The 23,597-nt window shown below is 38.0% G+C and overlaps 2 protein-coding genes across 2 annotated transcripts; both read right to left on the bottom strand.

Annotated features, from left to right (window-relative positions):
• Positions 1-809: 809 nt before the first annotated feature.
• map9 (microtubule-associated protein 9) lies at positions 810-8,836 on the bottom strand. Its single transcript, XM_074630114.1, has 14 exons — positions 8,686-8,836; positions 8,457-8,536; positions 7,548-7,638; positions 5,479-6,006; positions 5,226-5,392; positions 5,010-5,118; positions 3,790-3,857; positions 3,626-3,681; positions 3,371-3,533; positions 2,534-2,620; positions 2,245-2,406; positions 2,008-2,153; positions 1,457-1,592; positions 810-1,288 (listed from the first exon to the last, which is right to left on the bottom strand). Exons 2-14 carry the CDS (start codon positions 8,526-8,528, stop codon positions 1,169-1,171), a joined length of 1,905 nt encoding a protein of 634 aa, XP_074486215.1. The 5' UTR covers positions 8,529-8,536; positions 8,686-8,836; the 3' UTR covers positions 810-1,168.
• A 750-nt stretch (positions 8,837-9,586) lies between these two features.
• On the bottom strand, positions 9,587-16,582 carry smim14 (small integral membrane protein 14). Its single transcript, XM_074630125.1, has 5 exons — positions 16,439-16,582; positions 14,207-14,303; positions 13,267-13,315; positions 12,334-12,488; positions 9,587-12,021 (listed from the first exon to the last, which is right to left on the bottom strand). The coding sequence occupies exons 2-5, from the start codon at positions 14,279-14,281 to the stop codon at positions 11,983-11,985; spliced, it is 318 nt and encodes a 105-aa protein (XP_074486226.1). The 5' UTR covers positions 14,282-14,303; positions 16,439-16,582; the 3' UTR covers positions 9,587-11,982.
• Between the last annotated feature and the right edge of the window lie 7,015 nt (positions 16,583-23,597).

The following is a 23,597-nucleotide window of genomic DNA, read 5'->3' as shown; positions in this document are numbered from 1 at the left end:
AGATACGCCTCAGGCAGTTGTTTATGAATGTTTGTACTTTTGTTGTTGTGGTCTTTGTTGTCCTCCACGTCTCTGAACCATAGAGGAGTATTGGTTTAATGTTGGAGTTGAAGAGTCTGAGCTTTGTCCGCCGGCTGATTTCTTTGGAGCTCCAGATGTTCTTTAGTTGTATGAATGAAGCCCTTGCCTTGCCGATTCTGGCTCTGACATCTGCATCCGTTCCGCCCTGTTTATTGATGACACTAGGGAAATACACACAGCTCATATTCAGAAACTCTGCATTTGAAACAAGCTGTCGGGATTTCTGTCCATTTGTGATGTCACAAATATACAATATTTAGACCCTTTACACAGATTAGATTTAAACGTAAACATTCTAAATGTGTCCCAGTTTATTCCTGGTTGCAGTGTATGTGAATGTCATCAGCTAAAAGGAAGTACACATGGACCCAAACTGTTGCCTAGCAACACAATTCTGTTGCAATTTCGTCGTAATTCCGTTGAAATGCGCTAAAACAGGTCATTGGCTGTTCATTCAATGGAGGCAGCTGTCAATCACTCGCGAACTCCGATCAAACCATCAAACTAGGCAGAGCTGATCAAATATGAATCAATATTCTGTTACTGTAATGCCTATTTCTCGTGTAAAATGTTTTCAGAAACATCTTGTAGTGTACTGTTTAGCCGTTTGCTCCGGCTGGTGGCCGGTGCTTGGTATTTCCTCAACTGATCTCAACATGGCTGCCGGGTCACAAACTTTAAACTTTTACAGCTAAACAGCAGTTCAACTATAAACAGTAATCAGCAGATCAATTATATTAACCTTTTATATCGATATTTTTTTCTTATTGCTACTTTACATTCAGATGTATAACATGGTGACAACAGAACACCACATTTATATTGATATTGACATGTCACCATGTCACGGGAACACAATTTTTCCAACTTTCTAAACATACTGCAACATTTCACCTAAAAACATATAAAAATATAAACTTGCACTAGAGCTGGTGGCTAATACAGGACCTATAAAATTTACAAAATATATAAAAAGCATAAAGCATATTTAGCAGCTGCCATCAACTAAGTTTAAAATACAACATACAGTACAAAAGTAACATAGGACCCACAAATATTTTAAGGGTGGTATGTTACATTTCAAACATTATTTTCGAAACGGTATTGTTTTATTTGGAGGGCTCCATGGAGGAGGTGGACTGTCTTGGAGTATTGCTTGTATTCGTCTTTCTTCTCTTTGTCTCTTCTGTTCTAAATGTTTTCGTACCTTTTGGAAAAAAATAAATCAATAATCAGAAATATAAACATTTCTTTGAGCACTGGCAGATCTCAGAAAACTGTCAGCATTATGGAAGAAATCCCTAAGAGTGAGCGAGACCAATAAAGAGTCACCATTTTTGAAGCCATTAATCACCGGTGCTACAAGTCCACTTACCAGCCAGTGTTCATACATCTCTAAAGCCATTTGATCTCTCTCTTCTTTCATGTAGCACTCCTCCTCAGCTTTAGTTTTGATTTCTTCACGCTCCATCGTGACTTTTTCATGGAGAACATCTTTCTTCTTTTCACGCCTTAAACATTTTAATTAAATAAAAGTAAAAACAGTTTAGATAATGGAGACACAGGTGATGAAATGTGGCTTAACATCAAGCTTTGGCTGCCATCTAGTGGTTGATAATGTTCACACCCAGATAGGTTTGAGCATGATGGGACAGCACTCTTAGGGTGTGGCCATATTAAACTAATGCCCCATGCAGCTATTTGAAATGCACTACTTTTATTTTGTGAAGGTTTGAATACTTATTCTCAGACCCCAATTAAATGTTTATAATCAAGTACAGTAAGACAATTTTATGAAAACATTTATGCAATCTTGCCATTCTAGCAACTAAATGACAGTAACGTTTACAGTTTGAATGTATTGGCTCTATGTTTTAATTATAGCCAGTGTTCGCTTCCTTGAAAAAGTCAAGGATTTACACTCACCAGTCAGAAAAAGCAGATTTGCTGTCTCTCTTTCTTTCTTCCTCCTTCTCTTCTTTTCTAAATTGAAGTTTACTTTCAGCCTCCCTTTGTTTTCTAGACTTTTCTTTGAGCAGATGATCATGCCCATGTTTCCATTGTTCAAACACCTGTAATGTTTATAACAATACTGATTAGCATATCTTCCCACAGAAGTGCATATTAGAATCAGAATAATGCACAATAAATAAATCAATATACCTGTTTAGCAGATTGCTTTTTTTCTTCTTTCTCTTCAATCACTCTTTGCTCTTTTCTGATCGTATCTTGCTTTTCTTTGACTTTTGCTTTGAGACTCGCTGCTTTCGTTTCTTTCCAAGCCTCGTATGATGCAACAGCATCTCCCTTTTTAGCCTCTTCTTCCTGTTTGTTTTTTTTGAAAGATGACAAGCAGCGTGCATATATGTTAAATAACATATTGTTTTTTTTTTATAGTGTTCTACAACAATGTAGTCTGTTGTATTTCCAATTTACAAAACAGATTATTTACCCTTTTCTTTTTTTCTTTCAGGATTTCCTCTTTCTTCTGTAGCTGCATGTTCTCTCTTAACTTTTCCTTTTTCCTTTGAAGCCATTCCTGTAAGAAGTACATGTTAGTGGGCACTGGGCAGGGCTTTGAGCTGTAGATACTCTGATGCTCTCTACCGACATATAAATCAGTGGTTCTCCACCTGGGGGTTGGGACCCCCAAGGGGGTCTCGAGAAAATTTCTAGGGGTTGCCAGAAGTTTGTGGAGAAAAAATAAAATAACATATAACATATAACAAACTAAAGAAAACTGGGGGGGCTCACGCCTCGAAAAGGTTGAGCACTACTGATGTAAACAAACAGTGTGCAAAAACACACATATCTTTGTAGTCCAGGTGCTGAGGAGAAAAAAAACTAACTCAGATATCTGCCTCCCAGGGATTGGCAAGACTTCAAAACACTCGCCTTAAATTTGTTTTTTTATTACATTAGGACAAGTACAACGTTTCAAACCCAAATTGGCTGTTTATCTGTACCAGATACCTGATAATAATGTAATGAAATCTGAGAATAATGTTGTGCATATAATGCACAGAAATGATAAATGGAGCGTTTAACAGGGTGGAAGAACTCACACTCTACTTACAGTATGATAAGTAAAATCTATGTATCTTATATACCTGTAATCAATTCAATATCAGTGTCTGAATCTGAGTATACGATGGAGCTCCTCTAGGTAGTGCTGAGGAGAACCACACTGGTTGCATATTGTCCTTAAACATAATAAAACACAGAACAGTGTGGAGATTTTTAACTGTAGCAATGTGGACTCTCAACACTGGCTCATTCTCACACTGACCTGGTAAACGGCAGCTCTGAGTGAATCTGCTTCTGGAGGCTGAGACTCCTCTAGTGAGATTTTACGATCCAGAAGTTTGAGAGTTCCCAAATACTTTGATTCCACCTTCTTGGAGCACACACTCTGAGATCTCTGAGTGGTCTTAGAGTGAGAACTTGATGTCCTAATTTAAATAAAATGACAGTTAGTTAAGTTATGACCCTGTTCTATCCACTAAACTACAGAAGTAGCTATTGTTGCAGCTTGTTCACCAACCTGGTATCAAATGATTTTTCGTGAGAGAGTTGATGTGAGGGATCTCCTGACTCTACCTGAAAAATGACAATAAACACATTTACTAAGACTTATCAAAATAAGAAGCAGAGTATATCTAACATTACATTAACTATCACAGTCACACCTGATAATGAATGCCTTACATTAAACTCTTCAAATGATGTGGAGTACTGTCTCTCCTGCTCTTTGCTGTCATCGGAAATAAAGCCATCTAAAACCATAAATCAAATAACAAGAGGATTAATGAACTATAAATTATTTAAAGGTCCCATAATATACTTCTTTCAGGTTCATACTTGCATTATACTGTATGTTTCTACTAGAACATGTTTCCATGCTGTAATGTTGAAAAACCCTTTATTTTCCTCATAATATTCCTGCCTGAATATACCAGTATTTACCCTCTGTCTGAAAAGCTCCATTTTAGCACATTTCAATGGAATTGTGTTGCTAGGACAAAGCATGGGTACATGTTTTCTTCCTGTCAGCTGATGTCATTCACATACTTTTGCCTTGTCCAAAATCACATACTGTGCACTACATACCCAATATGTACAGTATACTATCGTTCAACATACTTTTGTGTGCATAAACAGCTGTATGTATCTTTTCGGACGCACTGAACTGTAATTTACGATGTCACTTCCTGAGAGCCTCCTTGCCGGTTGGAGACGTGTAACCATGTGCCATCCTCAGACAACCGTTTGTGAGAATCAAAGTCTGAATTAATTTAAAATATATATTACGTCTAGCAAAGAGGAATCTTATACTTACGGTTAAACTGAAGCGTTATTGATGTTACAGGGCTGTCAGTCAAGGTCCGTTACGAAAGCTGTCGTTACTACTGCATTGCATTGTGGGATATTTATGCCGCCGTAGTGTCCAGTGTTGCATACTGTAATATTTCACCGGAAATAGTATGCAATTCATGTACTATTGGTTTCATACTAAGGTTTCGGACATACTAAAATATTTCACATACTGTTTTAGTGCACTAAATAGCATGTTAGTATGGAATTTCAGACGTGACCACACACTGCAACCACAAAAAAACGTAACTACGTTTAAAACTATATACTGTATATTGTATCATAGATATAAACTGTTTTATATCTATGTATTTTACAGTATTTTTGTGGCATCACAAAGTTACAGCTACCCTGACAGCTTGTTTGAAAGGCACAGTTTCTGAATATGGGCTGTGTGTATTTCTCCATGGATTGAGCGTTTCGATACTTTCACAGTATTTATATAGGCCTAGCACTTAAACCTGCTTTATAATAAAAAAAACATGAAAATCTCACTTTTTACAATACGGGACCTTTACACCTAAACGTATGGTGCTGAAGATGCCAATTATTACCTCTGGATCCAGAATCAACTGTGGACCTGGTGAGGAACTGTGACTGCTCACTCTTACTTGAAGAGGATTTGCTGAGGCTGCATGAAACGGCGTGATCTTTTTCTGACCACTACGGTGAAACAACATAAGAAACAAGTGCTTCAATTAGAAGATGTTTCAACTTAAAATACTGAATAACCAAGCAATGAGACATGCATGTGGACTGCAGCTCCTTACAGCGATGTTGCTGGACGTGTCACTGGAGAGGGGAATGGATGCAGAGGAAGTCTGGGGCCTGCTGAGATCACGAGATTCAGCATCTTCTGCTATCTTCTCCGTAACGTGAAGGTTCAACCCAAAAGTCCTTTGCCTCGGTTTAGGCTTGGGTGGCTCCCTCTCGGTATCTGAATAATGACAGTTTTTGGAAATATAACTTAATAAAATGTAATGTGCCCTTTGTGTGATTATACATGAAACAGTGTAAACAGACCTGCTGAGGACACTTGTTTGAGATCAGTTGCTGATATCTGCGGAGTCTGGGAGCTTTCTTCCAGAACAGAGTTGCTCTTCTCTTCAGGACCTGGAGTTTCTATCACACTGTGGTCAGATGGTAAGGGCAATGACATGTCCATTAGAGTGTCATCTGATGTATGGTATGACAGAGATTTACTTGAGCTCTCTCTTGTGATTTGAGGATTGGTAGACTCCACATCATTGCTTTTAAATCGTATGTTATCGTCACTGACGTTTGTGGAGCGTTGTGAGGAAAATGAGTCATTATAATTGTCGTGATGACCGGTGGAAGAGTCAGGCGGCTCGTTTTCACGTGACTCTGACGGCGTTGTGTCCTCCGATGGAGAGCCGATTCTTTGGGTTTTCAGAAAAGAAACTCTCTTCGTCCTACCGGGTGTGCCTTCATCGTCTGAAATGTCAAAGTCGTTGATTTTGGATTTACTCTTCGCAGCCTTAAGCGCACCAGCCTTCTTCTTTCTTGATTTGAGGAGTTTATTAAAAGAATCTGTGAAATAAAGAAAATGACAAGTAAAAAAACAAGATAGGACCAACAATTATCTACTTAAGTTAACAAAACAATCTAAACTCAAGGTCCACTAACTAGCTTTTTCTGGAACTTTCAACTGCAACTAGAAAGTGATCTTTAGCTACTGTTTCCATCTTTCACACTGAACATGCATCTATTTAAGTTGAAGGTGTCTAACAGAGAAGAACAAATGTTATCTAAACCCTGACATTAGCTAGAGGAAGTACAGTAACTGTGTCTGTTTTAGCCATATGGTCTGCTCTATTCATGTTCTGCTGTTATTCTTGTTGCCATCTGTCATTTTCTTCTGCAAAGCAGTTATATAAATCCTTCATCCTATTAACATTGGCATTGAAGAATGAATTGTGAGGCCTAAATGTAATGTTCCCCTGGCTGTAAAGCAGTGGTTACCAACATTTTCTATCTGCTGTACCCCCACAGCCATTTAAAGTGGTAATCCGTACGATTTTAGTCCTGGTTGATTTATAATTTCTATTTGAGTGAAAACAATTGAATTATGCTCAGAGTTTAGCAGTCTGGAGTCGTTTTGTTGATACAGGAGCTTAGAAATAGAATAGAAAAATTATATTTCTGTGTTCACGAACTTTAGGTTTTCAGAATTGTGTGCATCGTTACATTTTTTGTGTATACAACACGTTATTTTCAGGAATGTCACCACTGACACCCATTTCATAAAACTGCCAATATATAAATATTGCAAAAACTTTCATCAGTGGGTCACCATTGTGTTACCTCATTTGGCGATAGATAGTGACTTAAAAGACATTTATTTAAATGAATATCTTCGAAATTGCCACTTTAACAAATGTGTCCATTTGAATATATTTTAAACTTGATGTTATTTGACACTGCTAGAATACTGTTACAATTATTATTATTTATTTTCACAAAGAACAAAGTGGTCCTGGAGTTGGCGATATTTAGGCTTGGTACCTCTTTTCAGTAAGTTCAGTCAAGGTTACATTTGTACTACAATTAATTAGAGTGTCAGAAGCTGGACATTTCAACCATTTACTTTTAGCTACAGTATATGTTTTAACATATCTGCTCTTTTGCTAACTAGCTTTCATGTACTTTACTCACACACTCTTACCAAATCATAATTTTTATTTTTTCAAAAAGGATGATCTTCTCGAAAGACCTCTCGTCAACTGCATATAAGCACCTCCTGGGGGTAGACGTACCCCTGGTTGGGAATCACTGCTGTAAAGAACTGCCATTTTAGAGAGTAATTTCTGAAAATCTCTTCACAATTTCTCTCATTTGTTTAATGCATTTTGCATAAAAGTATAAAGTAATTTACACAAAGTGGTGTGAATGGAACATAGCTGCAATAAACAAGCCTCATCATCAACTTTCATTAGACACAGATAAAGGTGATATACCTCGTAGACCACAATCATAATGTAAACAAAAGCACTAAAGAGACCTACATCTTGAGGATGTCACGCACCCACAACCCAGTCTTATCAAGATATTATGATGCTCTGCCATCTTACCATCTTCATCTTCATTGAAGTCATCAGAGTACGAGTGTTGATCTGTTTTTGTTTTGCTTGACCTTGCAGACACAGCAGCCTGGAGCTCATCCTGCAATGACATAATATAAGATTAGATTAGATTAGACTTTATAAGACTTTATCGTACAACTCAGTTGAAATTTGTCTTTGGCTTAGTACAGCAAAGGTAGCCTACATAAAATACACATAATACACTATTAAAAATATACAGTATACAATATTCAAGATTCGAGATTCAAGAGTTTTATTTGCCATTTGCACCTATAATAAGTACATTGGAATTCTGAGCAGTTTACACCGAGTCAGCTTTAAGAAAAGAAAAAAGGCAGAAAAGGCACAAGGTAATTACAGTACAAAATAAGTAGCACATTCAACTCAACACAATAAATAAATAAATAATTAAAATATAAAACGCCCTCAGTGTAGTCAATAAATAAACTAAACTACCCTCTGCATAGGAACGATACCCACAGAATAAAAAAAAAAATACAGTATATATGCTCCATGACCATGTTAAAAGAACTTTTAGCTCTCATAAAAATATTAAAAAAAAATAATAATAAATATATTTCAGACACACAGTGGAAGGCAGCATATTGCACAGCATTACAGTCCATTCAGTTCAGGTGTACTGTGTGTCAATGATGGTATGGAGGTGAGGTGTGGGGTATTTGTGTCCCTCTTTAACGTCCTTTTCCACCAGTCTTATTGTATATATATATACTTGTGCAAATGGGCAGGTAATGTTAGCAGCAAATAAACATAGTAACAACATGGCACTTTATAAGCATCCTCAGAGGGCTGTCGTGTAAAACTAATCCACTCTTTGCTCATGTGGAAGAACAACAAGACTGTAGCTTTCAGCTTTAGCTAATGTTAGCTCTTTACCTGAAATGTTGTTCTTCTCGATGTTTTCGGGCTTTTCGTGTAAGCCAGTGTCCTGAACTGCTGATCTGTCATCCTGAAAACTATAAACAACTAGCTAGTGTTTGCTAAATCCACTGTGTGACAAGCAGCTACTAAGCTTCCTGTGCTAATTATTATACTATTATAATAGCTAAATCAACATTATACTAAGTTTCATTGCCATTTGACTGTTGTCTGATTCAATACATACCGTACAGCTATTCAAAAAGTGGTCGATAAAGACACATGGACTGTGCTACAGTGGGCTAACTATAGATATGTTAGCTAACTGGCTAACTTAGCTATTGTTGATGGTAACCCTGGGAGACGAGGAGGGCAGTTCCGGTTCACCACTGCGCATGCTCAGAAGATAAACACTAAACAGGAAGCAAGCCATGATTATACAGTATGTATATGTGTTTTGGTATGTGTATATACTGCGTGTGCGTATATGTATATGTATGTATACAGTATATATATGTATATATATATATATATACATTTTATTTTATTTTATTGTTTTACATTTTTTTTTTTTTTTTTTACTTGTGTATATTCTTTTTACTTATTTATCTATTTTTGTATGTAATATGGTTTTCCTGTGTCTATACTGGCTTATTTTATATTAATATTAGGTTTGTTAAGTTTCTTTGTACCGAGAATGTTATTATTGGGGACGTTTGTGACTGTAATGTTCTGTTGTTTCAAAATGAGCAATAAAAAAACAATAAATATAATATTGAAAAAAAAAGGAAGCAAGCCATGATTTTTATTATTATCATTATTATTATTATTATTTTGCTATATTTGTAATGACTTTTAAATAGATAAACAGATAATTCATACGACAGTCTTCTCACACAAAAATATATCTTATACTGTATATGTTCTTAATGTATATGTTCTTAATATGCCTTGTACAAACTAATTATTATATATGTACATTCATACTTCCTGATATGTATATGTTCTTAATATGCCCTTGTAATATAACTTATCATTTTAATGGAGCTTCCCAGCAAAAAGCATTTCACACGATTGCACCTGTATAACCGCTGCTGCCTTAGTGATTTCAGAAATGTACAAGCTTACAACAAAACACAGTCAGGCAATAAGACTGAATTATTTTTATTTTTTGTTTTGTTATAGGAAAAGTGCATAGTTGAAGCCCTTTTTCTCTTAGACAGATACAGTGTAAATCAAGGTCTCCTGTGGTACCGGTCAACTTTTTCATCTCAACGATCTAGTATGGCTTCCCCCTTAATTAAATACAACTACTTCTGGTTTACTTAACCTTTTCCATCCTTATATCTCCTCTCTGCCATCTCCCAAGTCTAGAAAGATGTAGTAAAGACATTTTTAGAGGGCATTAGAATCAGAAATTTAGAGTAGCTAGCCACTGAAGACTGTTGGGATGAACTCAGCCCAAAGCTGTTACAGATCATATTCAGGTTCTGAACTCTTACACCATGTATTTAAGAAAGACACTTCAATCTTAAAACTAATCCATGTAATTTCTGATATCATAAGTACCCTAGAACATAATCCAAGGCCCAGATACACTTTTAATAGCCATGTTTCCATGACAGCGGCACGACAAAGATACTATCAGTGACTAGAATAAACAGGAAACCCTCCGACATGTACCACAATTCAATTGCCAACAACAGACAAATTTAAAAATATCACCATTTAGAAATAAACAACATTCACCACTATATTGTTTTGCATTAGAGGTTTCTGTTTTTCTGTTGACTAATTATATTTCAACCTTCAATCTAGATGACAAACCTTCTATAAACTTATTTAGCAGAGCTCTGGACCAAGAGAAACCAACAAATACAAATCTTGTAAGACAATAACCCTGTAGAATAAACGATGATAATGAGAAAACAAGACAGAAAACTTTGACTGCAGATCATTCCCTCGTCCTCTTCTTAACTCATTTGAAATTAAAAATGAGCTCAAATATTGCTGTTCTTTCACAAGAACCAGAACTTTGAATTCACATTGGCACTAATCAGAGGAATGCACCTTTTCTTGCTCCTTTCCTTTTAATTGGTTTGACATTATTATCATACAGAAGTAGAAACTTAAGATGCTCCCATTAATCACAGACTGCTGTGATTCTCAGTAAGAACAGAACAGGCCCTCATCTTCACATCATCATCATCATCATCATTTAGACCGCTGAATCAATACAACGCGCTTTCATAAGGAAACGACAAAAGTGCTAATAAAATATGATTATCTGCTACTAATAACTGAGTATACAATTCAGATCGTTTTTATCTTTTAACCACAAAACAATTACAGTACATGGAATCATCTCAACAAGATTAAAATGCTTGTGCTGAGTATACTGTTTTACAATTACCACACTTAAGAGCCTACGCCCTATCTGTATGCCTTCAGTTCATTTCAACCATGTGAAATTAGTTTGAAATGTGAACATTTCACTGTCAACACCTCTTTAACAGACTCTGTCACTGCCGTCTTAATCACATATACTACAGTAACAAACCCAACAGTTAATTAAAGGGACAGACATGTTCTTGGACATATAATTCATATAACAGGCTGGACTATTTGCTTGTAATCTAATTGAGGCCTGGATGTAAACACAGAAGACGAAGTCACTGCATTAAAGTAATCCTAATTCAGAATTTAATGTACCCATATGAATTCATTACATTTAATCATTCTGCTGGTTTAAATATGCTATTGAGACATGACGTGATATGACATCATTACTGGCACCGAAAAAGAGAGGAATGTTTCAGAGAATCTGAGGAACCCGCCACCCTTCATTACTCAGGAAGCACCCAAACAACAATTTAACTACCGCTCCCATCTCCACCAACACATGATGGGACACATTCCTTCATTTTGACTTGTTGTCTTGAGTTTCTGCACACCAGACAGCACCAGAGCTGTGAGATCAGGGGCCGACTCAGAACGATGCCACACCGTTCTGATTAAAGATTTGGTAGAGCCCAACTGATATATCAACATGCTGACATTGTCGGCCAATATTATCAGTCAAAATTTGGCTTGTATGTGTCTGCAGATAAACAAAACAACGTTTTTAGTACTTACTTCCCTTAATTCAAGTTTAATGTTTGTGAGAAAAATGTGATTTTATGCATCATTATTAAATTTCCCGACATTTTCTGAATGTCGTTCAGTTTTTTTCACTGTAAAATATCCTGCCTGTCAAAAATAATCAATACCTGCCGAAACTGTTAATGTTGTATGTTTATGTAAAAAAAAAATCAACATCATCAGACTTTAAAAATATCTGTATTGGCCTCATCGATCCAGTATCAGTTGGGCTCTAGTAACAGGAATCATAGACAAATCTACCCCAAAACACAGTGGCATTAAAATAGGAGAAAAGCAAAAGATATTTGAATGAAGGGGAGATGGCGCTGTCCTTCGTCACAGTCACTAGCTAACTGTGCAGCTCCAGTCAAAGCGGCTGGGTGAGTGCTGGTCCTCTCCACTGCTAGTCAACAGGTGGTGCAGGAGGCTCTCTTCCATCGCTCTACAAACCAGGACAAGAAAATATTAAGTCTAAACAATGATGCTATCAAAAAGCACATCAATAATAATAATAATAATAATAATAATAATTAATAACTGAGCTTAACATTTAGAGTATAAATGTTAAATGAACATTTGCTGATGACTTGTGTGTCTAATTTAGACACACAAGTCATCAGCAAATGTTCATCTGGTTGTGTACACCCAGAGGCTGAGTCAATGTTAATACACCTCCATTAAACTAAAGCAGAACAACACTGAACCTATATTTAAAATCTAATTTGTATGTAGGCAGACTGTGATCAATACTGACATTGTGGGGTCCAGTAGGTTTTCCTGTTGGACGGCTACCCCTGAGACTGGATGGGCGCAACAGGAACAGCAGCATAACCAGCACCGCCCATCCCATCAGAACCATAGGGAGGGTCAGGTCACCTCCTCCGCCGACTGGCCCATTGGGACCTGGCACTGAAAACAAACACATCTTTGCACTTCACACACATCATCTACACCAGTGATTCTGATAAAACAAGCATATTGTGTCCATTACTCCCACACACATTTGCTTTGGGCCAATAGAAACTCTGATATGATTGTGTCACATCACGTCAATCTGTCATGAATCAGTCACCATGTTGGTCTTTTGCAACCAGATGTGACAGGAGAGGGTGGAGCGAAGCATAACTGACCGCTGAATAAGACATTTTTAGGTGACCAAAAAAGTTATAATTAACTTTTATGAACTGAAAACACACTGTGAAAGGGTTAAAGTTAGACTTAAACGAGGACCCAGACTGGACAACGCTGTGGTAGCGACCTGTTTACACAAGGTAGTCACGATTGAGACCATAAACTCATGTTTACTGAGGTAATAAATCAAGTGAGAAGAAAGTAGGGTCATTTTCTCATAGACTTCTATCCAATCTGACTTCTTTTTGCAGCCAGAGGAGTCGCCCCCTGCTGGCTATTAGAAAGAATGCAAGTTTAAGGCACTTCCGTATTGGCTTCACTTCTCAGACCCGGAGGTTGCAACTAACCGTTCCTGCTGCTGCTTAGCCAGCTAGCTAGCTGGTGAGCATGGAGAAATATTTGAGTCAGTCCACATCGTCAAGTGACGCTAAGCCCAAACTAGCTAAATTAGGAAAATATTACGACGAGTTTGGTTTTATTGAGAACAGCGACGGGAGACCCTAATGTCTCTGATTCGAGAACATGATGAAATAAACACTAATATGGTCATACATACATTCCTGAGGGCAGTCTGTGTCTGTGCAGTAGGACTGAGATTGCCTGAGCTGAAAGAAAAATTACAGAAGGAACAAAGTAGATTCAATACAAGAGAAGAGTAGGAAAAATTATATTATTAATTCTTCCACTCTATGACTTATTTACTCTGATTACCACTGCCTTCGTGTAGGGAGAGAGAAAACACAGCTCCCCTTAAAACTGGTATAAACCTTAAAAGAGTTCCTTGTTACATTAGGCATACGAACAAATGACCCACTCACAGCTTACTGTTACCAACAGCTTATATTCACAGGGTGGAAAACAACCATCTGATCTCTGCCTGCCACCTAGAATATACTGCACACAGTTCTGACTGACAAATGCTCTTGGGTAAATTCTTAAACTAATTAGACAACACCCTTTCGTGCTGTAAGTGAATCAGAACGCCCCCAGGGTGGTTTCAAGCTCTGAGCCAACTGCAGCTCGCCATGCAAGTTACACCTGTGCACAAAGAGCCAATGAGGCCACCTGGAAACTGACACAGCAACATAATTACAAGCTGTACTCTTTCTCCAACATAGTTTCTCTCAATAATTTTGACCTTGTCTTTTTTCCAACACATTTTCCATTAAGGAGAGAGTATTTACAAGCACAATGCGAAGCTGACAGCACACACTGAGCGCAACAGAGTGAAACGTCTTTGTGAGGCAGAACCGATAGGCTCTCAAGATAAACTCTGAGCAGGAACCAACCAGGATGTGTTGGCTCACAGCCAGTCGGTAGCTTTTCATTTCCTTCTTCTTTCAAGAACTTGTTGTTTCTAATGTTAATCTCTTTGCTTCCTTCTCTCGATTTCGGCAGGAGATATTTTTAGTTCACACTGCATACTTGGAATACTTTATAAGTCTGCCACTTAAGATTTCAAGTGACAGTGAAGGCCACTCAGCTCCATGACTTACCAGGTTGATGAGGCGCCTCATAGCATACTCATGGGTGCAGATGCACTCGCAAGGGTCAAAGCCTCCCTCTGCCATTTCTCACCAGACGGTGTCCACCCTGCAAAAAAAATGAAAGCACTGTCTGTAACTAAGACATGCATGAACGAGTGAGAGAAACCTAATGCTCCCTCTTGTCAGTGCCGTCCTCTCTTGTTGTTTCACAGATAAGAGGGAGGAGACTGCTCAGTTAAGGACAGTCAGCACACTCTGATGCTTCATGTAATCTAGGTCTTTGTTAAAGGTGAGGGCTGTCTTAATTTTCTCTGTATTTATGTTTGCATAAACTGCAAGACAAAGGTTTTTGAACACTATTACGCATTTTTGCTCTGCAGCCATGTCATTGTAATTACCTTAAAGAGTGAACAGTAACACTAGGGAATAAATAAAAGTGAACTGAGAAATGATTGTGACTTTAATTTATTGAAAATAAACTCTAATTAGACCTTTATTAACAACATATTGGATCGTTTCTATGAGTTGATTCTGGTGCCGTCCACGTATTTCTAACACATAAAGTCTGAACTGGTTTACCTTTAACAAATGGCCTGGCATATTGATGGAAAAACATACAGACATTGCCTGCATTAGTTGTAGGACAAATGTATGGTCATATGCCAGATGTCTGCTACAGGTACCTTATTAAAGTTATCAGGTTTTATACCTCTGTAACAGATTTTTGAGGCCGATAGCAACATTGATATTTTTATGTTATTATTATGTTTATGTTATTTTATATCTTTCTTTCTTTGTGGTCATCTTTTTTTGACATTAACATACACAAACATTTCTCATAAGAAATCCTCAAGATATGTACAGAGCAGTACATTTTCCAGCAACTTGTTCTTTGCACTGTTTTTATCTTGTTCTTTGCACTGTTTTTGCCTGGCATTTGCACGGTTTTCGTCTTGTTCTTTGCACGTTTTCGTCTTCTTCTTTGCACTGTTTTTGCCTGGTATTTGCGCGTTTTTGTCTTGTTTTTTTTACTATTTTTGTCTTGTTCTTTGCACTGTTTTTGTCAAGTTCTTTGCATGCTTTTGTCTTGTTCTTGGCACGTCGTTTTTTTCACTGTTTTTGTCTTATTCTTTGTGCTGTTTTTGTCAAGTTCTTTGCATGCTTTTGTCAAGTTCTTTGCATGCTTTTGTCTTGTTCTTTGCACTGTTTTTGTCTTGTTCTTTGCACTGTTTTTGCCTGGCATTTGCACGGTTTTCGTCTTGTTCTTTGCACGTTTTCGTCTTCTTCTTTGCACTGTTTTTGCCTGGTATTTGCGCGTTTTTGTCTTGTTTTTTTTACTATTTTTGTCTTGTTCTTTGCACCGTTTTTTTGTCTTGTTCTTTGCACTGTTTTTGTCAAGTTCTTTGCATGTTTTTGTCAAGTTCTTTGCATGCTTTTGTCTTGTTCTTTGCACTGTTTTTGTCTTGTTCTTTGCACTGTTTTTGCCAGGTATTTGCTCGGTTTTCGTCTTGTTCTTTGCACGTTTTCGTCTTCTTCTTTGCACTGTTTTTGCACGTTTTTTGTACTATTTTTGTCTTGTTCTTTGCATGTTTTTGTCCTGTTCTTGGCACCGTTTTTTTGTCTTGTTCTTTTCACTGTTTTTGTCTTATTCTTTGTGCTGTTTTTGTCAAGTTCTTTGCACTGTTTTTTTCCTGGTATTTGCACTGTTTTTGTCTTGTTCTCTGCACTATTTTTGGCACCTTATGTTATCTTTTTGTACATTATGTTGACTGTCTTGTTTGCACTGCTTAAATGCATAAACTGTATGTATGTTAGATGTAGTACCATTAGCCACCTACTGTATTCTATATATTTCTAACGTTAGCCTTTGTACAGTGAAGTAAGACTCACTCTGCTGCATCACAACGTATAAAACTGTCACACACATGCACAGTTAGCACTATATCTCGACTATGACAACATGAACACGTTAGATTTTCCATGGGAGGCTGCCTGCTGCATATTTCTAGAGTGACGAACAAACGGAAGTGTCCAGTTTTATGTCGACCTTAAGGACAGCTATCATCACTTCTTATTTACCAACCTTTGAGTTTTACACTCACATACTCTAGTAACTACTTTAGCTAACGTTAGATTAGCTTCTTGCTAACCTAGCCAACAAAGAAAACTCACACTCGACCTTTAGTAACGAAGAGATGATTAGAGACAGATGTGACAATAACACATCTAAACACGACTTACTTGAGCTTCGTAGACGTTTATAGACTGTTATTAGTCTTTAAAGGGCCCTTGCTGCTCTGCTGCAGCTCTGCTGTCCTCCACAGAGACAGTTACACTGAAGACATGTCAACCAGCCGTCTGTGTTTTGTTGGTGCATGTGAGAACAACCAGAGAGCCAACCAGCTACTCTTCACAACAGAACATCCGGGTACTTCACGCACGGTGGGCGGTTTAAACGTCTCTGATTGGCTCAGAGATTTGATTGACGGGTCTTTGAGCCAATCAGAGTGAGGAATGATTATAACATCTGGATAGTAAACAAACAGTCCTCTGCCTATCATCACACAGAGGAGGATGAACCCAGCTGCAACATGTGTACAGTTGTGTAACCAAATATACAGTGATTGTAACTTCAATACTGTACTTTTAAAAAGTACAATACCTTTACATTAATTTCAAAATACTGCTGCTGGTTTACAAAGCACTAAATGGTTTAGGGCCAAAATACATTTCTGATCTTCTGCTGTGTTATGAACCATCCAGACCTCTCAGGTCATCTGGATTAGGTCTGCTTAGTGTCCCCAGAGTCAGAACTAAACATGCAGAAGCAGCATTCAGTTTTTATGCACCAAATATCTGGAACAAGCTCCCAGAAACCTGCAGGACCGCTCCAACTCTCACTTCTTTTAAAACAAAGCTTAAAACTTTCCTGTTTGCGGGTGCCTTTTATTAAACCAGATAATGATCTGACACTGCACTATAACTTTTACTCTCGAGTTTTATGCAATTTTAGCTTCTATCCTAGCTTTTATTTTTAGCTTGTTTTTATTTTCTAATCTTTAATGTTTTAATGTTTTTATGTTTTTATAACTGTTTTAATTATTTCTTAATGTTCTTTTGCATTTTGTCGCAATGTTCTTGAATGTTTCTGTAAAGCACTTTGAATTGCCCTGTTGTTGAAATGTGCTATACAAATAAAGCTGCCTTGCCTTGCCTTGCCTTTACATTGTAGGTCTACTTGAGTAATTTAATTGTATGCTACTTTTTCCTTGTATTCAAGATTCAAGATTCAAGCCCTTTATTGTCATTGTGTAGTACACCCAAAATTAGATTGTGACAATCCCATAGGTGCTAATGAAAAGATAAATATTAAAAATATAAAAGATAATACAATATAAATTCTAAAAATACAATATGTATATTGATGAGATGATAGTTTTGCCAGATTATTGCACAAAGTTTATGATACAGCCCCCCACCACCTGCTGAACATATGTTCGGCCTGTCCTATATTCACATCGGGTGAAATTTATCTTGATTTAATTTGATCTTGAAGAATATATCCCACTAACTGAAAAAAAAAAAAAAAAATTGAAATTGTGCTGGAAAAAAGTTGAGTCAAGCACTGCATGATCTTCAGAAAAAGGAAGTCTCTCTGAGTGAGCAGAACAGGAACGCCACCAATGAGGTGTCTCAACTTGAGTCTCTGAATGAGAATCTGCGGAAACAAGTTCAAGAACTGCAGAAAAACGGGAAAATCACAGCTGATGAGAACCAGAGCCTTATCGCGAAGGTGGCTCGCATTGAATCACTGAGACAAGCAGAGACTGAACATCTGTTGGCAGCAGTCCGTGATCTTCAGCACCAGGTAAGAGAAAGTCAGGAACTCATCAGGGATAAAGATGAGGAAATACAGAATCTGACCTGTGCTGGAGAAGAGATGAGTCAAGTACTGCATGATCTTCGGACAAAGGAAGTCTCTCTGAGTGAGCAGAACAGGAACGCCACCAATGAGGTGTCTCAACTTGAGTCTCTGAATGAGAATCTGCGGAAACAAGTTCAAAAACTGCAGAAAAACAGGAAAATCACAGCTGATGAGAACCAGAGCCTTATCGCGAAGGTGGCTCGCATTGAATCACTGAGACAAGCAGAGACTGAACAATTACAACGGAGTGAGGAACTCATCAGGGATAAAGATGAGGAAATACAGAATCTGACCTGTGCTGGAAAAGAGATGAGTCAAGTACTGCGTGATCTTCAGAAAAAGGAAGTCTCTCTGAGTGACCAGTACAGGAGGGCCATCGATGAGCTGGCTCGACTTGAGTCTTTGACAGCAAAACAAAATGAGGAGAAGAGAAACCTGAAGACAGCTGTTCAGGATCTCCAGTCCCAAGTGGAGCTGGCTAATGATCAAATCTTCCAAATGGACGAGCACAAAGCCATCCAAACCAGGAAAATTGCTTATTATCAGGAACAGTTAGAAGAATGTTACATCCTAACAACCGATTTGAAGCAATCAGTCCGTGATCTTAAACACCAGCAAGAGGCGAGGCAAGAGGAGGAGATACTAGCTGGCGTTGGGCAGCAGAGAGATGAGAACTTCTCTGAGACGACATCTGGGTATCAGAGCGATGAGAGCCTCCCAGAGTCTCCAGCTTCTGTGTCTCGGACCAGAAGTTTCTTGTGCCGTTCTGCTAAATGTCTGCTGAAAGTAGGTCTCCCGCTTGCCATCACCGCTGTGGGTGTAGGCCTAGGGTGTAACTACCTGATGGACTATACCTACTGCCAGCTACTGCCCTACGCCAACAACTTTGAAATGCCTTTCATGTAAACTACAATCCCTACAAACTACAACTCCACTTTAAATCCTAACAACAAAGTAATTTATAAATATAGATTATGAATGTGATAAACATAATTTATATTTATAAATGAATGGGCACGGTGGAGCAGTGGTGAGCACTGTCTGTGGGGCCTTTCTGTGTAGAGTTTGCATGTTCTCTCCGTGTCTGCATGGGGGTTTTCTCTGATTGCTCCGGTTTCCTCCCAAAGTCCAAAGACATGAAGGTGTGAGTGTGAATCATGACCTCTCACCTGATGTGAGCTGTGAAGGCTCCTAGTGGTTGAGAGGTCTGGGCAGCTATGGTTCAGGAGGTAGAGAGGTTCGTCTGCTAATCGTGAAGATTAGTAGTTCGGTCCCCGGCTCCTCCAGTCCGCAGGTTGAAGTGTCCTTGGGCAAGATACTGATCCCAAAATTGCTCCCGAAGGCTGTGCCATCGGTGTGTGAATAAGCTTTTTGTGTGAATGTTTAAAAAAAAAAAATAAATAATAACAACAACAAGAATTTGGAAAAGAAATTGAATCTGTAAAATGAAAAAGACATTAAATAAGAACACTTGAGTATCATAATAATGACAACATTGAAAAACGAAATACAAAATGAACACTTTGCAACATAAATGTATTACATGTTTCTTTGTAAGTAGACACACATTATGTAAAATATTACTGTAAAAAAGAAAATAGTTGTAAGAACGGTGGAAGAGTTTATATATATATATATGTATATATGTATATACATATATATATACATATATATATATAAACATTACAAATTTAAAGTCTCCTGCACACTCTAGGGGAACCTCCACCAATCATGCACTGGCATCACTTGTAGTCGAACGATATTCACTGGCAAAATCTGACATACTTGTATGTATGTATATACACATATATATATATATGAACACAAGACCAAGGTTATATACTATGGACTTGTGGAGGTAAAGCTATAAATATTCTGAGGACAGACAGGATGGACATCTACTGTATCTGAAGCATGACCCATCATTAATAACATGTTAAATAAAACACAACAAGCCTACATTTTATGCCTGTATGTCTATGCTTTTTTTTTTTTTTTCAGTTTTTCAGTTTGCGTGTATCCTATTCCCATCAGGTGAACCAATCCAAAAAATTCAAAGGATGTCATTTTATCTCAAAGAATACATCCCAATAATTTAAGAAATCCAGGATGGTCAAAAGAAAAAAAAGCTACTTAAATATCCTGACATGACTGCCTGCCTTCACCTCAGCTAAAAGCTTAGAGGAGCTGCAAATGGTCAAAGCTTAATAATGGCGCAGAAAATCATAAGCTATAAAATAGCATATTTCTACACTTACAATAGCCTATTCCAGAACCAACTAAAAAATAGACTCTGGAAAAAAAAAGGTATCCACCGATTTTCACTCCTGGCGGATTTTTTCCTGTAAATCCAATGTTTTTTATTTTGTTGAAATGGAATCTTAGTCTCTATGTTGCTGTCTGCTTTAGGGCGCACTGAGGTTATTTGGTGTTTTGGTGACTCGCCGTGTGCCAAGATGATTCCAATTTAAGTGTTAGAGATTATGTTCAATTTTATAGTGGTGCTCGCAGAAACAAAACTGTTATTTTTAAAATCATAATCATTTTGTGAATCATTACCAGGATCACATTAATGTCACAATGTGAAGATTAAAGAGGCGACTATTTCGTCCCCAAATTGTGAACAAGTAAAACAGTCAAATCTAACTGAAGTAAACTTTGATGTCATCATGATCTAAGGAAAAAAACAACATGCAAAAACCTAGAACACATTTAAATTTTACTTTCATTTTATTTAAAGCTCCACGGTGGTATTTAACTGCGGATGGTTATTGTATGGATGATGACAAATGAAATTGCGTACTATTACGCACAGGAAACATTGTGACCATCGGATCTTCAACATGTCAGGGTGAATTAATTTAAAAAGAGTCATTATCTTTCAGTCGCCATTATGTGTCTATCTCAGATAGATCACAGCTTGTGTCTTTTAAAAGAAAACATGCTATGGCTCAAGCAGATGCGCATAGAATGTTATGATGTCACAGCGGATCAAAGAAAGTGTGTTCAGGGACAAACCATAGCTAGACAAACCAGGGATTCTCATATTATTTTAAAATTCAGCAACCTGCGATTTGAAGAGTTTTGAGGACAACAGGGATGTCTCAAAGTAATTTACATAACGCTGTGTTATGCGCAGAGCTGGAGAAATTACATCTCGTCCGTGTGTCAAAGGAGCCTCAACGGCTCCCAAAAGACTTTTACGACAAACCTCGACATAAGAACTTTAAACTAGAGTCAAAAGAACGGTCGCCGACAGTGGAGTTGGAAAAAGTGAGGGAGGAAAGTGTCGTGCACCTGCAAGTTGTGCAAGATCTTCAGAATCAACTGATGGATGCAAGGACGCAACTGAGAAGGGAGATTAAGGAAAAGGAGACGCTTCAGGTGGAGTTTGAAGACATCACAAAGAAAAATAACACACTGACAAGAAAGCTGGAGACGGAGACTGTTGAGGTGGCCAGACTTCAATTTCTGGACAGAGTAAACCAAGCAGATATTGAAGATCTGAGGGACGTATACGACCTCGAGCATCGTGCAGCTCAACAAGACCAACATGAGCTGTTACTCATCAGCGATAAAGATGAGGAAATACAGAAGCGGACCTATGCTGGAGAAGAGATGAGTCAAACACTGCATGATCTTCTGAAAAAAGAAGTCTCTCTGTGTGAGCAGAACAGGAGCGCCACCAATGAGCTGGCTCGACTTGAGTCTCTGACAGCAAATCTGCAGGATCAAGCTCAAGAACTGCAGAAAAACGAGAAAATCACAGCTGATGAGAACCAGAGCCTTATTGCGAAGGTGGCCCGCCTTGAATCACTGAGACAAGCAGAGACTGAACGTCGGTTGGCAGCAGTCCGTGATCTTCAGCACCAGGTAAGAGAAGGTCAGGAACTCATCAGGGATAAAGATGAGAAAATACAGAATCTGACCTGTGCTGGAAAAAAGTTGAGTCAAGCACTGCATGATCTTCAGACAAAGGAAGTCTCTCTGAGTGAGCAGAACAGGAACGCCACTGATGAGCTGTCTCGACTTGAGTCTCTTACAGCAAAACAAAATGAGGAGACGAGAAACCTGGAGACAGCTGTTCAGGATCTCCAGTGCCAAGTAGAGTTGGCTAACGAACAAATCTGCCAAATGGCCGAGCACAAAGCCATCCAAACCAGGAAAATTGCTTTTTATCAGGAACAGTTAGATGAATATGACATCCTAACAACCAATTCGAAGCAATCAGTCTGTGATCTTAAACACCAGCAAGAGGTGAGCAGGTGGAGGAGAAACTAGCAGGTGGAGGAGATACAAGCTGTGCCATCGGTCTGTGAATGAGCTTTTTGTGTGAATGTTTAAAAAAAAAAAATTTAATAAATAAATAAATAATTAATAACAACAAGAATTTGGAAGGGTAATTGAATCTGTAAAATGAAAAAGACATTAAATTAGTACACTTGAGTATCATAATAATGACAAAATTGAATAATCATCTTGTGCGTTACCTGAAATTTCTCTTGCGAGTTGTGACCCCTTAGAAAGGCCTCTCCTGACACCAGGTTGGGAAAATCTGGTGTAGGATAACGTGCTCATAGCAAGTCGTACAAACTGTACTATGTAATAAATGTTCTTCTCACTGTCTTGTCATCAAAAGAAGATGAGGATATCAGTGGAGTTGTGTCCGACGCGGCCTCTGGGCTGACGTCGCGGACAGAATCGTACACATTGGTAGGCTGATTTTGGGTGGAGGGTACATTGCCAGGGCTGCAGAGTAGGGTGGAGGTCGCTGTCCTTCAGAGGAGTATGACGGTGGTGGTGAGTAAAACATCATAACCAGGAGGGTCCTGTGTCTCTTTAGATGTGAGGGAGTCTGCTGTATCTGAAAAAAAAACAATAAATACAACAATAAATCAATCAACCTATGCAAAACAAACACAAGTCTGATGGAATACATTCTGTTTAGCAGCTGAAGTGTGAAGTTCCTGTTTTGCTAAATTATACTGTATGGTTTACTCATTAACTCTAGTGTCTGAACTGAAATGGAATAAATTTATGGTTTCATTTAGTGAAACACTGGTAATTGTTTTATATCTGCCTGTCAGCGCATACAGGGTTGCTAATATGAAATCGTGTTGCCCAAGAATGGTGTAAACATTAGGAAGTAAAACTTGAGCTGTGGTGCCATTTCTCTTACTACACTCAGCAAACATTGAGGGAAAACAAGTGCTGTGTTATTTAGTTTAAAAAATAAGTAATGTGGTCTTGGATTCACCAACAGACAAAAAAAATCCTTTTGATTTGATCCCAGATTGAATTTCTAAAGTTTGAAAACACTACAGAAAGTTATAGACTTTGTCAAACTTAACAAAGCATGTTAGTATGAAATTCCACACTAACGTGTTATTTAGTACGCTAAAACAGGATGTGAGATATTTTAGTATGTCCGAAACCATTGTATGAAACCAATAATACGTGAATTGCATACTATTA

This window comes from Sebastes fasciatus, chromosome 3 (assembly GCF_043250625.1).
Source record: "Sebastes fasciatus isolate fSebFas1 chromosome 3, fSebFas1.pri, whole genome shotgun sequence".
Lineage (NCBI taxonomy): Eukaryota > Metazoa > Chordata > Actinopteri > Perciformes > Sebastidae > Sebastes > Sebastes fasciatus.
This window is presented reverse-complemented; position numbering and strand designations above follow the sequence as displayed.

Bases quoted from the DNA above. Each gene is read 5' to 3' on its own strand.
- smim14 (XM_074630125.1), bottom strand. From the start codon at position 14,281: ATGGCAGAGGGAGGCTTTGACCCTTGCGAGTGCATCTGCACCCATGAG. The intron at 13,316-14,206 runs GTAAGTCATGGA...TTTTTCTTTCAG, and splicing joins TGAGGCGCCTCATCAACCTG to CTCAGGCAATCTCAGTCCTA. The intron at 12,022-12,333 runs GTCAGTATTGAT...CCTGGTTTGTAG, and splicing joins AACCTACTGGACCCCACAAT to AGCGATGGAAGAGAGCCTCC.
- map9 (XM_074630114.1), bottom strand. From the start codon at position 8,528: ATGACAGATCAGCAGTTCAGGACACTGGCTTACACGAAAAGCCCGAAA. The intron at 3,682-3,789 runs GTAAGGCATTCA...GTCATTTTTCAG, and splicing joins CATCATTTGAAGAGTTTAAT to GTAGAGTCAGGAGATCCCTC. The intron at 1,289-1,456 runs GTAAGTGGACTT...TTTTTCCAAAAG, and splicing joins AGATGTATGAACACTGGCTG to GTACGAAAACATTTAGAACA.